The 17584-nt window shown below is 40.0% G+C and overlaps 2 protein-coding genes across 3 annotated transcripts in view; one reads left to right on the plus strand and one right to left on the minus strand.

Moving 5' to 3' along the window:
- The window catches only part of LOC131434410 (sodium-dependent nutrient amino acid transporter 1-like), a 64192-nt gene extending 50155 nt beyond the window's left edge, over positions 1-14037 (plus strand). For both annotated transcript variants that reach the window (XM_058601086.1, XM_058601087.1), the window contains exons 5-9: positions 12270-12385; positions 12468-13093; positions 13162-13438; positions 13606-13700; positions 13757-14037. In XM_058601086.1, coding sequence (XP_058457069.1) covers positions 12270-12385; positions 12468-13093; positions 13162-13438; positions 13606-13700; positions 13757-13849 — 1207 coding nt within the window. In that variant the 3' untranslated portion in view covers positions 13850-14037. The remainder of the gene's footprint in view (positions 1-12269; positions 12386-12467; positions 13094-13161; positions 13439-13605; positions 13701-13756) is intronic.
- A 50-nt stretch (positions 14038-14087) lies between these two features.
- On the minus strand, positions 14088-17148 carry LOC131434411 (6-phosphogluconolactonase). The gene is made up of 3 exons (XM_058601088.1): positions 16837-17148; positions 16243-16739; positions 14088-14334 (listed from the first exon to the last, which is right to left on the minus strand). The coding sequence occupies exons 1-3, from the start codon at positions 16958-16960 to the stop codon at positions 14200-14202; spliced, it is 756 nt and encodes a 251-aa protein (XP_058457071.1). The 5' UTR covers positions 16961-17148; the 3' UTR covers positions 14088-14199.
- Between the last annotated feature and the right edge of the window lie 436 nt (positions 17149-17584).

The following is a 17584-nucleotide window of genomic DNA, read 5'->3' on the forward strand; positions in this document are numbered from 1 at the left end:
AAACCGTCCAACTTTTGCGAGATCTGGCAGAGAGGAGGTTTTGGACGTAACTCTCTGCTCTGATAGAATTGCGCATGAGTTGGTGAATTGGCTCGTCTCCGATGAGCTCGAACCTTCGTTGTCTGATCATAAGTACATATTCTTTGATCATTCAAACGTTAAATTTGATATTATCACATATCGTAATCCCAAATCTACAAACTGGGACCTCTATGAAGAGGGCTTGGCGACTAGATTTTACGGGTACCAACCAACAATTGAAACCCCAATTGATTTGGAAAATGTTGTCGACGAGACAAACTCACTCATAGTTGCAGCATATGAAGAGGCTTGTCCACTTCGGATTGTGCGAGCTACTAGAGGAACTCCTTGGTGGAATGCTGAACTTGCTAGACTAAGGAAACTATGCAGAAGAGCTTGGAACCACCGTCGCAGAAATGGGTCGGAGGTATTCGTGTTGGCTCGAAGGGCTTACAAAAATGCTCTTCGATCGTCTGAGCGAAGTGGTTGGAAAAGCCTCTGCACAAATGTCTCTAGTCTCAACGAGGCTAGCAGATTAAATAAGTTACTTTCGAAGTCTAAGGACTTTAATGTCAGTTTCTTAAGAACTTCAGATGGTGAACACTTGTCTGATGAAGGTGATGTACTTCACTATCTTTTTAACACTCACTTTCCAGGATGTATAGATCCATCACCGACAGCTCTTCCCGAGACTTTTTCAGGTAGTTACGATTCTTGGGCCCTTGCTCGAAGCGTTGTGACGATTGAATCGGTCAAATGGGCAGTTGAGAGTTTTGCTCCGTACAAGTCTCCTGGAAAGGATGGAGTTTTCCCAGTGTTACTGCAGAAAGGGTATGAACATTTCAAACATGTTTTGAAGAAAATACTTACTTTTAGTCTTGCGACAGGATATATTCCAAGAGCCTGGCAGGAAATAATTGTCAAATTTATTCCCAAAGGCGGTCGCGACACTTATGAGGAAGCGAAGAGTTTCAGGCCTATCAGTCTAAGCTCATTTCTTCTTAAAACAGTGGAACGCATAGTCGATCACTATATCAGAAATGTTAGTTTGGGCCTGCATCCGCTACATGGAATGCAACATGCTTACCAGCGTGGAAAGTCCACTACAACCCTGTTACATGATGTTGTGTACAACATTGAAAAAGCTTTCTCACAAAAGCAATCTTGCTTGGGAGTTTTCCTAGATATTGAAGGTGCCTTTGATAACGTGTCTTTCAATTCAATTCTGGAAGCAGCCCGTGGTCATGGCATACCTTCAAGTATCACAAATTGGATACACGCAATGCTTAGCAATCGACTTCTTTGTTCATCGCTTCGGCAAGCAGAGATTAGAAAGCTAAGTGTCTGTGGGTGTCCTCAAGGTGGTGTACTATCCCCACTTTTATGGAACCTTGTCGCTGATGGTTTGTTAAGGAAACTTAATAACCTTGGATTTCCGACTTATGGTTTTGCCGACGATTATCATATATTGATGACCGGTATAAGCATTAACACTCTCTTTGATTTAATGCAGCAAGCCCTGCGATCTGTTGAACAATGGTGTTGTCAGGTTGGATTATCTGTAAATCCGGGCAAAACATCAATGGTGCTTTTCACTCATCGTAGGATAATCACAGGAGCTCGTCCGTTGCAGTTCTTTGGTTCAGATGTCACTGTGGTCGAACAAGTTAAATACGTCGGGGTTATTCTTGACTCAAAACTGAATTGGTCTGCTCACATTGATTTCAGAATTAAAAGAGCTTGTTTCACGTGCTATTAGATCAGCTCGGACTGGAAGTTGTTGTATATGTGAGAGAGCGAATTGTTCGAAATCATCTACGTATTCTCGTTTGCTGGTCAAACTACCTAGCGATTCCACTGTCTTGGCAGGAACTCGGGAGCAATAATCGGCGTTGGTGTTTAACTTAGTAGGCTTGTAAATGACGTTGAAATTAAAATGAGCCAGGTAGTCAGCGTAGTTTGCCATTCGACTAATGCAGAGCGTCGGGAGAGATTTTTCAGGGTGTAGTATCTGGGTAAGAGGTTTGTGGTCCGTTATCAACGTAAAACTACGGGCATATAAGTAGTGGAAAAACTTTTTTACTGCCCACACAATTGCAAGAGCTTCTTTATCAATTTGTGGGTACTTCTGCTCTGTTTTAGACATCGTACAGCTGGCGTACGCTATTGGTCGTTCAGTTGCATTATTCAGTCGATGCGAAAGTACGGCTCCGAGTCCTGTCTTACTCGCATCTGTTGCCAAAATCAGGGGCAATGTTGGATCATACTGCATCAAGACTTGCGGTGAAATTAGTGCTTGCTTCAGATCTTCGTACGCCTTGCGTGCCTCAGGCGTCCATTCGAATTTATCGGTGGTTAACATACCACGCAAGAGTTGTGCTCTAGATGACAGATTCGGAATGAATGCACTGTAGTAGGTTGCCTTACCTAAAAAAAGCTGTAATTCCTCAGGCGTATTTGGTTGAGATGCATCACGGATAGCTTCGATGTGCTTGTCGGATTTGTGAAGGCCATGTCGGTCGATTTTATGACCCAAACACTCTAAGGATGAAACTGCGAAAATACACTTTGATCGATTCAGCCGTAATCCATTTTGTTTGATCTTGTCTAAGGTTGCGGTGAGGTTTAATAGAAGATCATCGAAATTATCTGCGGCAATAATGATATCGTCGTAAAAGCTGACAACGTTATTCAGTCCTTGGAGTAGAGCTTCCATTCGGCGTTGCCAAATGGCAGGAATATTTGCTGCGCCGTATACGGCTCTCGTAGGTCGTATGAGTCCATGTGTCGTGGTGTTGATTGTGAGCACATGACTAAATTCGCTATCGATAGGAAGATGTGTGTAGGCGTCCGTAACATCTAGGTGGCAAAACAAGGAGGATCCCTTCAATTTGTTGAATACTGCTTCGACTTTCGGTATCGGATGCTCGTCGATTATCATTCTCGGATTGACGGTAGGTTTATAATTGCCAGTAATGCGAATGCTTCCGTTATTCTTCACTACGATATGGGTCGGTGATGCCCATTCTGAATATTCCACTTTTTCGTAGAATCCCGCTGTAAGTTTCTTTTCAATTTCAGCCGCATAGCGAGCACGTAGAGCAAATGGAACATCCCGCGCCTTGGCAAAAATAGGAGTTGCACCGGGTTTCAAGTGTACTTTTGCTGGTGGTCCAACAAGTTTACCAGGAACGTCACTGAAGATTTCATTGTATTTGTCCAGTAGTTCTGACAGTTCCGCTTCTTGGTTAACAGAGAGGTCGGAGGATGAAAGTGTGTTGACATTTGTGTGTGTAGCAAACATTTTGTTCATATCAATCTGGTCAGCAAACTGAGCGATCCATTCACGCCCGAAGAGCGCATCCGATTCTCCTGACACGACGTATATGTTTAGCCTGCGCGTAGTTGATCCGATCGATACGTTTACCGGAATTCGACCCAGGCAGGTGATGCGATGCCCAGAATAGCTCGAAAATTGTCTATCGGATGGTAATAAAGAAAATTTTGACTTCATACTCTTTAACTTCGATTCAGAAATTATTCCACATGGTGCTCCAGTGTCAAGTTCCATTTGCAGGTGTTGGCCGTCGAGTATCACGTTGATCATTTTCTTTTCGGTAGCTGTAACGTCGCATATCTGGCCCAAGGTTTGTACCACGTCGATTTCTGCTCGTGGAATTTCTGGTGACTGAATTTGATCCGTGGAGTAATTTTGAGGTACTGTTTTCGACGATCGGCAGACCCTCGCTATATGACCCTTTTTGTTGCAATTGTTACATCTGGAATCGCGGAAGCGGCATTGGCTTCGCATATGTTGACCACCGCAGCCGTTGCATGAGTTTGATGCTCTGTCGCGGTAGTTATCGGTTCGATGAGTATCATCCAATGATTCCTGCTGGTGGAAATGTGATTTCTGGTGTGGTAAAACACGTCGTGTAGAATGCTTTGTTTTAAGAGTTTCGTATCCGAGTTTGTTAGTGCCTTCAAGATTCATCGGTGTTCCTGCATTGACTTCCCGTGCCGTGTTCCGGGTTGCTTCCAAAGTACGAGCAATGTCGAATGCAACTTTAAACGTCGGTGGGTTTTTTGCGATGATCTCGTCACATATATCTCGTACTTCAAGTCCGTGAAGGAACTGTTCGATGAGCATCCTGTCTAGGAAACCTTCGTATTCGCAATGTGCGGCCCCCTGTTTCAATCGTAGAGCGAACTGAGCAATAGATTCATCCTTTTGTTGTACTATGTTTCGAAACTTAATACTCTCGACAAACTTGTTTTTGGTGCGATCGAAATAGTCTGTTAATACGGCACGTAATTCTTCGTAGTTAATTTCTGCAGGATCGTTTGGGCTACTTAAAAACTTCAATGCATTATTTAGTTCGGGCCCCATATGCACTCTTGCATAATTAGCGTATTGGTTTTCTGGAATGCGACTTAGCTCTAAAGCCCATTCAAATCGATTAAAATAGTCAGACACAGATGATTCTTCCGTAGATCGATATTCTGATATGGAAAAAGGTGCTACTTTCGGCGAAGGAGCTGCGGTGTCTCCTAGCGGATTTGAAACGGATGCTTGTTGGACGACATTTCCAATTGATGCTTTCAGAGCCTGAGCGATCATTCCGGATAATGCCTCCATGAGTTCTGGAGTAACTTGAGCCATTTTCAATTTATGGAAAATGCGTGTTTAACGATTCTAACCTCAATTTCACACCGTAAGAGATTTCTTAACAATCCCACTTCTGACACCACTATTCTGTTCCCGTGTGGCTTTACGGTAGTGTCAACATTTCGGAGATAACACGTCTTATCGACGACAAAAGTTTGAGACAAAATACTAATAAGTTTAGTTCTACAATGAAACGCAACGCGTGTTCTCTTTAATCCGATTATCTTAAAAACTGACAGCTTAACATACACTCAAAGAAAAAGATACATTGTTAGTTAATGAATGCATACATAATAATGCATACTTGCAAATAGTGCTCTCGATGTCTCTCTCATATCGGAGCTCACAACTCGGGATATTTGTGCTGTCACAGTTGGTATGACTACTGATGGCATAGACAGGAAATATGTCTATTGTTCGGCATATTTGCCGCATAACCAACCTTCGCCAAGCGATGACTTCAAAAAGGTTGTATCATACTGCTGCAAAAGTGATTTACCGCTTGTAATCGGCAGTGACATAAATGCTCACCATATCATTTGGGGCAGCACAGATATAAATTCGAGAGGCTCTGATATGATGGAATTTGTGAGCAGTACAAACCTGCACATAGTCAATGCAGGAAACCGTCCAACTTTTGCGAGATCTGGCAGAGAGGAGGTTTTGGACGTAACTCTCTGCTCTGATAGAATTGCGCATGAGTTGGTGAATTGGCTCGTCTCCGATGAGCTCGAACCTTCGTTGTCTGATCATAAGTACATATTCTTTGATCATTCAAACGTTAAATTTGATATTATCACATATCGTAATCCCAAATCTACAAACTGGGACCTCTATGAAGAGGGCTTGGCGACTAGATTTTACGGGTACCAACCAACAATTGAAACCCCAATTGATTTGGAAAATGTTGTCGACGAGACAAACTCACTCATAGTTGCAGCATATGAAGAGGCTTGTCCACTTCGGATTGTGCGAGCTACTAGAGGAACTCCTTGGTGGAATGCTGAACTTGCTAGACTAAGGAAACTATGCAGAAGAGCTTGGAACCACCGTCGCAGAAATGGGTCGGAGGTATTCGTGTTGGCTCGAAGGGCTTACAAAAATGCTCTTCGATCGTCTGAGCGAAGTGGTTGGAAAAGCCTCTGCACAAATGTCTCTAGTCTCAACGAGGCTAGCAGATTAAATAAGTTACTTTCGAAGTCTAAGGACTTTAATGTCAGTTTCTTAAGAACTTCAGATGGTGAACACTTGTCTGATGAAGGTGATGTACTTCACTATCTTTTTAACACTCACTTTCCAGGATGTATAGATCCATCACCGACAGCTCTTCCCGAGACTTTTTCAGGTAGTTACGATTCTTGGGCCCTTGCTCGAAGCGTTGTGACGATTGAATCGGTCAAATGGGCAGTTGAGAGTTTTGCTCCGTACAAGTCTCCTGGAAAGGATGGAGTTTTCCCAGTGTTACTGCAGAAAGGGTATGAACATTTCAAACATGTTTTGAAGAAAATACTTACTTTTAGTCTTGCGACAGGATATATTCCAAGAGCCTGGCAGGAAATAATTGTCAAATTTATTCCCAAAGGCGGTCGCGACACTTATGAGGAAGCGAAGAGTTTCAGGCCTATCAGTCTAAGCTCATTTCTTCTTAAAACAGTGGAACGCATAGTCGATCACTATATCAGAAATGTTAGTTTGGGCCTGCATCCGCTACATGGAATGCAACATGCTTACCAGCGTGGAAAGTCCACTACAACCCTGTTACATGATGTTGTGTACAACATTGAAAAAGCTTTCTCACAAAAGCAATCTTGCTTGGGAGTTTTCCTAGATATTGAAGGTGCCTTTGATAACGTGTCTTTCAATTCAATTCTGGAAGCAGCCCGTGGTCATGGCATACCTTCAAGTATCACAAATTGGATACACGCAATGCTTAGCAATCGACTTCTTTGTTCATCGCTTCGGCAAGCAGAGATTAGAAAGCTAAGTGTCTGTGGGTGTCCTCAAGGTGGTGTACTATCCCCACTTTTATGGAACCTTGTCGCTGATGGTTTGTTAAGGAAACTTAATAACCTTGGATTTCCGACTTATGGTTTTGCCGACGATTATCATATATTGATGACCGGTATAAGCATTAACACTCTCTTTGATTTAATGCAGCAAGCCCTGCGATCTGTTGAACAATGGTGTTGTCAGGTTGGATTATCTGTAAATCCGGGCAAAACATCAATGGTGCTTTTCACTCATCGTAGGATAATCACAGGAGCTCGTCCGTTGCAGTTCTTTGGTTCAGATGTCACTGTGGTCGAACAAGTTAAATACGTCGGGGTTATTCTTGACTCAAAACTGAATTGGTCTGCTCACATTGATTTCAGAATTAAAAGAGCTTGCATGGCTTTCGGCCAATGTAGACGAGCTTTTGGAAAATCATGGGGACTCAAACCCAGATATATTCATTGGATCTACACAACTATTGTTAGACCAATTTTAGCATATGGATGTCTTGTATGGTGGCAGAAAGGAGAAGTCGCGACAGTTCAGTCAAAGCTAAATCATATCCAAAGGATGGTCCTAATGGCGATGACAGGAGCATTCACGACAACTCCTACTGCTGCTCTAGAGGCGCTACTGTGCATTAAACCACTACATGTGTTCCTAAAACAAGAAGCATTATCTTGTGCATATCGTCTTAAGGTTACAGGGCTTTGGAACAGTAACCCATTAGATTATGCTACCAGCCACACTCGCTTGTGGTCTCAAATGGTTACGTGGGATGAGTATTTACTCGCTCCTAGTGACCTAACTCTCACATGCAGTTTTCCTTTCAAAACATTCAATGTGAGCTATCCTTTTCGTGAGGAATGGTTGTCTGGTTGTCTGGAACGACAACTTGATGAACACATAGTTTGTTATACGGACGGTTCTCTGTTGAATGGTCGTGCTGGTGCTGGTGTCTACTGTCGTGAAATGAGGCTGGAGCAGTCTCATTCACTTGGTAGATACTGTACTGTGTTTCAAGCAGAAATCTACGCGATTCTGTGTGGAGTACAATCGGCACTTCAGCAGAGGATCTGTGGTAAGCGAATTTATTTTTGTTCCGACAGTCAGGCAGCCTTAAAAGCACTCAGTTCGAATGACTCACGGTCGAATCTAGTGATCGCATGTCGAACTCAAATTGAAGACCTCAGCATTTCAAATGCTGTTTACTTCTTATGGGTACCCGGCCATTCTGGTATTACTGGAAATGAATGGGCTGATGAGTTGGCTAGAGCTGGTGCAACGAATGATTTCGTTGGTCCTGAACCAGCTTTACCGCTTTCAACTAGTTGGATAAAGCACAAGATTCGTTCTTGGGCTGTATCCAAACATGCCAGCTACTGGCGCAGCTTGCAAACTTGCGCTCAGACAAAAGCATTTCTACCAGATTTAAATCTGAAAATGTCAAAGTGTCTACTGCATTTCTCCAAGCATCATTGCAGTATTCTGGTCAGAGCTCTGACTGGACATTGCAAACTCAATTATCACATGGCTACTATTCAACGTGCTGAGTATTATTCGTGTGATTTGTGTGAATGCGATTATGGTACTTCATATCATCTGATATGTAACTGTCCCGCATTGACGTAGCTACCTATCCGGGTTTTTGGTTCTCCATACATGGTTGAGTCTGTGTATGCGGAGCTAAAATTGAAGGATATTCTCTCGTTTCTTATCCAATGTGGTAAGGAGCTATAGTCAGAAGGGTTCATCGTTCTTCCTGGAGTGAATGAATCCCTTCTGTATTTACCTTAAATAGGGTTTAGCAGATTGTTTGGCATCTTTTAGGGGGTGCCGAATTTACTTCTGCTCGTACATACTGCGAATCGTTCTGCATTCTTCCGGGAGTGCAGAATGGTGTCGTTTTTGTAAGATCTTCAAATCCTCTCGGGGGTTGGAGGTTTTATTAACAGCGGACTGTTCGGGACCTCGTAGAGGTTCAGAATTTACTTCTGCTTCCACTAAATGTGATCCTCAGCAGATTGTTCGGCATCCCTTAGGGGTGCAGAATTTACTACTGCTTTTGTGTGTTTTTGTGTCGTCAATTTTTCCCATCCTCCTAGTCCAACCCTTACCATTTCCTTTCAATACTTCCCTCTTATATATCGGGAAAATGATGCTAAAAACAAATTGATGGCAAGGCACAAATCTCCAAATATCAAGGGGAACGTGCCATTTGAGCCAATTTGTTCTGATTCCTGATGTTCCAAAACTTACTGTAAAGACACAAAAAAGTGTAACTTTTTAGGTTGAAGAAATAATTTCGTCTTTTGAAGCAATTAATCAGACACCCAATTTTCGGTTGGTCCATTCTGGTCGTTATTCGATCAATTAATGGTTCAATTTAATCATTTGTTATCTGTAGTGTGTGATAAGTGTTAACAGTCTCACCAGGGTTTAGAACCTTTACACCACATCTTTCTGATCTGACCAAGCACAGTGAAGCAAAGCAAAGTCCTGCACGCAGAGAAATAGAACACATTAGATTCTAAAATATTAAGTCTTTAAATCAACTTCAAACAATTGTTTGAATCAAATAGAATTATGTTTGAATTAAAATTTGAATCAAATAAAACTCTTTTTGAATCAAATTTTGTGTGGTAATGGATATTAGATTCAAATATATTGAGATATGGGTTCAAATTTCAAAAATTTATTGAAACAGATCAAAAATTTGTTTGATTCAAATGCTTGTTACAGTACATTAAATGTATTTGAATCAAATATGTTGTTGGATAGATAAAAAAAAATTGTTGACTTTGGAATTGAACTGAATCAAATATACAGAGTCTTAGCTTTAAATTCATGGGAGTCGATTAAAAATTTTTGTCCTTGAATCAAATGCCAGTGATTATTGATTCTAAATCATTTTCATTGAATCAAACATTGGGACTAGTTGATTTTGTGATATTTAACACATTTTTTTCTAAGATTTCATTTTGTTACATCACTCAAACGGAAAACCTCGTTCGTGAAAGTAATAATTTTCGATGCAGTTGACGAATTGAAACTATCTGCACTATTGAAATCGTTATAATTGTGCGATACCATATGCTTTCATAAGATAGGTAGGTTATGAATTATTTATGTACATGGAACTTACATTTGTATTCATTCCAGAGAACGGTTTCACAGTGGAGCTGTTGGAAAATTTTGAAAGAAAGGAAGTAGAGGAGTCAATACCACAACCGTACTTAGCTGAGCACACAAAATTCATTCAATAATAAATAAAAATTTTATTTACAATAATTAGCTAAAATTTTTTTTAAATAACAATTTATTGAATTTAAAAAAAATCCATCATTGAATCTACACACAGTTGCATGAAAGCCTGATTTTAGAAACAAAACTAATTTGCTTTGAATCAAATAAGAATTGTATTTGAATCTAAGTGAAATGAAATTCAGGTGGAAATGAAATATATTTGAATTCAAAGAACAATATATTTGAATTTAATGTTTATTTTATTTATTTCTAATAATAATTTGCTTTGATGTAAATATCAAATGTATTTGAATCAAAGCAAAATGAAAATAAGCGCTGATTCAGAATAAAATACCTTTGAATTCAAAGTTTAATATAATAAAATTTAAAATAAATTTTTCTGCGTGTGGGCATTACATTCCTTTTGTGGAATTTGGCCTTTCTGTTTCAACAGACTTCGCAGCCGATTCTTAGTGTACAGAATCATTGCATGGCTAGTACTATAAATCCTACTGACACTAAGAATCCTTCCAGGTCGGGGCTCGGTCATACGACAACTGGTTTGTAAGACCAGCGTCCTATGCATTGAACCGCTAACCCGGGACAAGCACAGTATTCTTGCCAAATCGATAGTTATGATTGTCTCGGATTAACCCATGATTTTTTCCGTTTAGGATTCTCAAAACAAATCCATTTTTCTTCGCCAGTTACAATTCGATGCAAAGCTGATTTTTTTTCGTGTTTTTGAAACAAAAGATTTTTCCGGTTTACAATTTTGCTTTCATTCTATTCTTGTGGCACCCCTTTCCCACACTTTTGGACATTTCTCATAGCTTTTTAATGGTCAGAAATTATACCGTTTAAAAAACAAATTAAAGTCCCTTAAAATAAAAACTATAGTACTGGTACCTGTCTGTCACTATTATGTTTCAGATCAGGAATCAGAACAAATTGGTTCAAATGGCACGTTCCCCTTGATATTGGTGAAATTTTACAAAATTACAGCTCGTTCACACCAAATGACAAATTTTTATCTTAACGTTAATTTTTCTTATACTCCTCATTTGTCCGATTTTATTATCTCGGGCTATTCTTTAATGGTTGAATAAAAAATCGGAACCGAAAAAACCGTTAGAGTATTCTGGAACTATACTTTATTTCCATTGTTTTGGATGCACCGGTTTCTGGTTGTTTCATTTATTTCTATGTCGTTTGAATCACACACATTGAGAATTCAATGAATTGAATTCAATCAATTTGAATTCAATCGAAATAAACCCAAAACAGGGTAAGGGTTCCCTAAAGAGCTTTCATTTGAATCTAAGTTTGTGAAATTTTTTTTCACATTTTACCCCATAATTCCGGAACAAGAAATCTGTTGCAAATAATATGCAGGAATTTTGCACAAGATCTTTAATTTGAATCTAAGTTTGTGAAAACACATACACACACACACACACCCATCTGGACTTAACATGTTTAACCGGCTCCGGACATCTGCAAATATTTGCCATGTTCTTATTCAAAATTTTATGCCATTACGTGCCACACGCCGGAACGTGCCATTCGAGCCAAAGTGTTCTGATTCCTGATATCTATTTTCTGTGCTTGAAGGTTCACATGATGCAATTGAACTAACTTCTAAGTAACGTCTGGAATACACTATTCATCGTTCAAGCGTGAAAGTACATTAGGAACTTGTTCTAGGAACGTAATGTTGTCAAAAGTTCCACGTGTACTTTTAGGCAGCAAGAAAGTGGATTTGTTCAAACACTGTAGATCTTTTAATTATTTGGGTCATCGACGCCGCGGAGAATTTAAAAATTCTTCTGGATTTTTTTTACAGGATGAAAATGTTGAAAATCACTGGAACAAGTTATCAACCTAAATGGGAACTATATTGAATTACAGATCCGGATGAAGGCATAGGCAAAGTAGGCGGTCGCGTAGGACGCCAAGATCGAATGGGCGCCGAAATTTATAAATTTGGAAAACGTTTTTTGCATATTCTTAATGTTTTTAATAATGTGGAAAGACGTTAAGAATTCAAACCATGAAGGATTTCATCTTCTCGCAAGACTATTATCATCTTCAACAAAATATTACTCTTTATATACTATATATAGTGAATACACTAAAGGGGTTTAATTATTAACATTTTACTTTTAAATTAACCGTAAGTAGGTCACAGCGAGTAGCATTTCGTTTTCAGATTTTTTTATCGTTACGCTTCTTACGACGCTTCTTCTTTCTATCAATGGCATCATCATCAATTATCAGTTGTGTCGTTAGATTTGTCAGAAGTACTCTCATAACCACTAATAATCTTGAACATCAACAGACGTGTGGTTCTCAAAGAAATCAGCAGCATTGACGACGGAATTGGTCTACCAGACTGGCAGCTCACCTTGTTTCTGTGTTTATCCTGGTCGGTCGTTTTACTCACTCTTATCAAAGGTACCTGTCTTATCTATTCGTAGCTATTCAATATCTATATGACAGTTTCAGCAAATAATAAGTATTATCTTAAATCCAACAGGCGTAAAAAGTGCGGGGAAAGCATCGTACTTCTTAGCACTCTTTCCTTACTTGGTAATGATCATTCTCTTGGTGCGAGCCTGCACCCTTCCTGGTTCCGTGAATGGAATTATCTACTTCCTTAAGCCTCAGTGGGACAAGATCCTGGATCCGAAAGTATGGTACGCTGCCGTGACCCAGTGTTTCTTCTCACTTTCAATTTGTTTTGGCAATATTATTATGTATTCGTCGTACAACAAATTCCGTCACAATGTTCATCGCGATGCGACGATCGTGACTACGATCGACACTTTCACTTCTCTGCTGGCAGGTTGTACAATCTTCGGCATTCTCGGTCACCTGGCACACGTAGTCGGTAGCGATGATGTCGGCAACGTTGTTAAGCCAGGGGCCGGACTAGCTTTCATTTCCTATCCGGAGGCGATTGCCAAGTTCGAGGTAGTGCCGCAAGTTTTCTCGGTCATGTTCTTTCTGATGCTGTTCGTGCTCGGAATCGGCAGTAATGTGGCCATGACTTCCTGTGTGATGACCGTCATTCGGGATCAGTTTCCGAAGGTAAAGAATTGGCAAGCAGCTGGTACGATTGCAGTTTGTGGCGTAGGACTGGGAAGTGTCTATGTGACACCGGTAAGTGACTAGAAACATGAATGATTCTTGATGAAATTCTGACTGTTGGATTAACATTTTTTCTTCAGGGAGGCCAATATATTCTTACTTTGGTGGACCATTTTGGGGCTTCTTTCATCGCATTGGTACTAGCTATTGCCGAATTGATTGCAATCGGTTGGATCTACGGTACTGAGCGTTTCTGCAAGGATGTAGAGTTTATGCTAGGTAGACGGCCAAGTTTATATTGGCGGCTTTGCTGGCGATGGATCACTCCAATACTGATGTTTGCCATCCTGGTCTACAATCTAGTGACTTTGGAACCACTAACTTATCAGGGCTACATTTATCCGTCGGCCGTTTACGGTACGTTCATTACTCACAAAATATAATTCGGCATTCTTTTGACAAACATAATTATAATACCTTTTTATCGAATTCCATTGAAACTAAATCTCATGCGAGTACAGTTTCTTAAATTACTTCAGAACTATAAAACTAACACCAAACTTTATTATATTTTCCAATTATAGCGTTAGGCTGGTGCATAACGGCATTTGGACTCTTACAGTTACCAATTTGGGGATGCTATGCAATCTTCAAACAGGAAGGAAAAACGTTATCTGAGGTAAGTCCATGGGTTGGTAACAAGACTCGAATGAAACAAATTTGAGTTTCTTTCAGAAAATATCAAACGCATTCCGACCACTACCAAAATGGGGACCAATGGAACCACAGCTGAACCAAGAATACAAAAAATTCGTCAACGAAGACTGAGTTTTTTTTCATAATCGCAAAGTACAAGGAATAATAAGCGTTTGCTACAAATAAGTCCTCAACGATGCTACAATTTATGCCCAATGTGCTAGAAGTATTATGTTCAGTGATGATGTGATTACTATTTAACGAACCAGTTTTAACTTATTACCATTTAGTGATAGAACAATCGAAAACAGTTACATTTATTCAAATTTACATTCAATAATTAAAAAGAAACTCCCTTCACAGCAATAGGTGTTTGCGCGAATTCAACTTTTTACTTCGCTTAGGTACCGTTAATGGATCAAGTAAAATGCACTTGGTGATTTTGTTTTACGGAACAGAGATTGTCAGACACGCACCATCTTTTAGTCATCCTTCTCGCGGTTTGGATTAATGTCGACGAGTGCAGCAGCTTCATCGCAGGCAACGAAGATTAGGTGACCATTTGCAGGATCTACACGAGTCGCCGGAAGATTTTGTTCCTTATCCACTAAGATTTTCTGCGAATTAGAAGCATTATACAATTATCAATTTTTTGGACTGCTTTTAGCTATATTACTGGAGGTAAAACACATGTTCCCAAATTTCAGATTTCAACTTATTGGGGTTGTGAACGAATATCTCGTCTCTGTAAACTACTTCTACTCGAATCATACAGTCTTGTAGTTATGTTAGACTCAGGTCCGTGCTCAGGTGGGGGGAGGGGTGGTTCAGGGATTTTTTACCCCCCATGGAAGATTTTTCAATATTATGTTCCATGAACAATAGATTACTTATTAAATAAAAGTGCAAAAACTTGACATTTCTTTCAAATTTTTGCGCCTTCCCCTCCGTTTGAAACCCTCTCCCTCCCTTGAATCCCCATCCTTCTTCCCTTGAACCCGCCCCCCATTGAACCCCCCTCCCACATTTTGAACCATCCATTGAACCCTCTCTTGAACACCCACCCCCTCCCCCTTGAACGAGCCTGGTAAGACTTATTTGGTGTGCAACAAGATGAAAACTAGTCCACCTGAAGAACTTCGAAAAAAGCATTAAGTCAATGCTTACTACAGAGTAGTTCCAGCCATGTGTAGTAGGTCATTAGACTTCCCATCAGTGCTGTAAAACTTCATTCAATTCAATTGAAACTGAATGTGGAACACATTGACGATCTCTCTAATGCAGTAAACTTCACTCTCTGACACACACAATGTTTGCTGACGGCCCGAACGGGCAGCATTCAGTAATCAATAGTTTCTCTTCAATCGAGGCTCAGTTTAACCACCGTCACTTGATCTCTTGAAGTAACAAAATATCTCTTTCAATAGTGTGAGAGCGGCCTTCAAATGAGGTTCATGTAAACATTCGAATTGGTTCAAGATAATAGATGAAAGACAAACCAGATAGCTGGAATATCAATCACAGAATACACATAAATTAATTGTTTCCTCCTTCAGTTTCCATTTATAATTCTATTCGTTCGAATTTGCTTACTACCAAGAGCGAAGGCAATGAAGGAGCTACACTACTTGGCACTTGAAACTGAGCAAGCAAAACTTCAAATGACTATCAACGATTATTCAACTGACGATGAATTCCGGGAGCTTCACTTGAAAATGGCAGCAAAAGTCAAATGAATTAGTAGGGATATGCTGACGGTCAGCGGCCATAAATTTCATTTTCATCTTATATTATTCGATTGAAAATGAAATTTTACCGCACTGCTTCCCATACTCCGATTCAAACGACACAGTGTACATGTCTTCAATATGCTCAGCTATTTATTTTTCACGAATGGGGAGACCAATCCGACTCAAGACTAGCTTTTGAAAACGGGTGAATGATTTTTTTAGCACTCTAAAAAAATTCGAATGCGTTTTCAAGAATTGAAAAATGTGCCAAAAAACAAATTAAATTTAAATCCACATTTCATTTTAATTTGACTAGTGTCAATTGAAAATTGAAGATGTTGCAGGAATTCTAGTTTTAAGTTTCTGATGAAAACATAGTCATTTGAACAAAGGTACGTTGACACAAAGATCAAACTCCCAGAAATTATAATAATACCACAAGAAGCCAAAGCACAAAAGGCCGAAAGCTACAAGAGCTTTCATTTTAAAAAGAGAAGGCAAACACGTGGATTACAGGTTTTTCTGCTAGTGGACATCGTTTTCCTCGCGTGATAGAAAAAGTAGGAAATAAATAAGAAATGCGGTTCCGCCGCCTTGCAGCCTTCTTATGCGGGACCAAGGAATAGCCCCTACCTTTGGGTAGACCTGGCAAACGAATGGATTACAGGTTTAAGTGCGAGGGCCGCCGCTTCATTGTCGTCAGACGCATATGCATTCAAGTTGTGTAGCATTATTTTTTTTTTAATGAACATAAATTTGTGCTAGATTCAAGCAAACAAAACAATTAATTCTTACCCTTAAAATCTCCGCTTTTGATTTACCCTGTGCGCCGAACATACACACTTTTGCACTATTGATCAACGGATAGGTCATTGTGATTCGGTTCGGCGGAGGCTTCGGTGAATTTTCAATCGGAGCAATCAATTTCATCTTTTCTTCTAGTACCGGGTGTTCCGGGAACAATGAAGCCGTATGTCCGTCGGGACCGATACCAAGAATCAGTAGATCAAATGATGGTACTTCGCTGCTGTTTTCCATTTTAAACGCTTTCCGTATCGTTTTCTCATAATCGGCTGCCGCTTCTGATGGACTGAGCGTTGTGTTGACCGGAAAAAAGGCTGTCTTCGGAACCTGAGCTCTCCGGTCTAGCAGATCCCGCTTAAAAACCCCGTAGGTCGAATCGTTACTATCATATGGTACGATACGCTCATCGCAGAAAAATATTTGCCATTTTGTGAAATCGGTTCTAAGATCGTACATGCCTTCCGTTAAAACATCAGCAAGCGAACCGCCTGAAAACAGAGCAAATTGCAATTCAAGGGCAAGCGGACTATCAGTATGTCATTGATTTAATACGTCATACTTCGCGATCGCATAATGAGATCTCACCTGAAACACCAACTCGAAAGACGTTTTGCTTTGCTAATGATTCGTTGGCGTATTTTTCTAATAGTCCCAAGATTTCATCGCAGATGACCTCTCCAACCACGTAGAAGTTCAAAGTGGATGTCATGCTTGTAATCACCGAATGAATTTTTGCTGCAAGATGTTAGCACAAAACTCAACCTTATAAATCCAGCAGCTATCGTTATGGCACAAATGACGCAAATTACGAACAAACCGGAATGTTCACAACATACAGTGAAGATAGAGTTTTGATAGAGTGGTGTCAGTGGCAATGATGCGTTGCGTTAAGATAAATTTGTTTTCATAATAAAACGAACTGTCAAGCTGGGCACAGCAGCTGTAGAAGTGAAGGTGGTAAAATTCAGAAATACCAGCAGAGATGCCAAATAATTTTTTTAAAAATCTGTATCGTTCCACTAATAAAATCAGTATTTATCTGTATTCAAATATAGTGATTTTCACTGTCGGCTAGAAAAGATTGCGATGCGATAAGATAGCGACAAAATGCCGCAAAGATAGCGAAACTGTCATTCGCATCGATTCAACCCCTTCGAGACCACAAGCCAGAAAAAAATATTTTTTAAATTGACCGTTACAACAACTAATTATTAAGAAAACTGCAGTCATAATTAATTCATATTGATAATGCGTATGATTATGGCTTTAACTTGCACGGATTTTTTAAGCGTGTGCTATTTATTTGACATAATGTACGATTCAGACGATCCGC

Source organism: Malaya genurostris, chromosome 3, assembly GCF_030247185.1.
Source record: "Malaya genurostris strain Urasoe2022 chromosome 3, Malgen_1.1, whole genome shotgun sequence".
In the NCBI taxonomy this organism is placed as follows: Eukaryota; Metazoa; Arthropoda; class Insecta; order Diptera; family Culicidae; genus Malaya; species Malaya genurostris.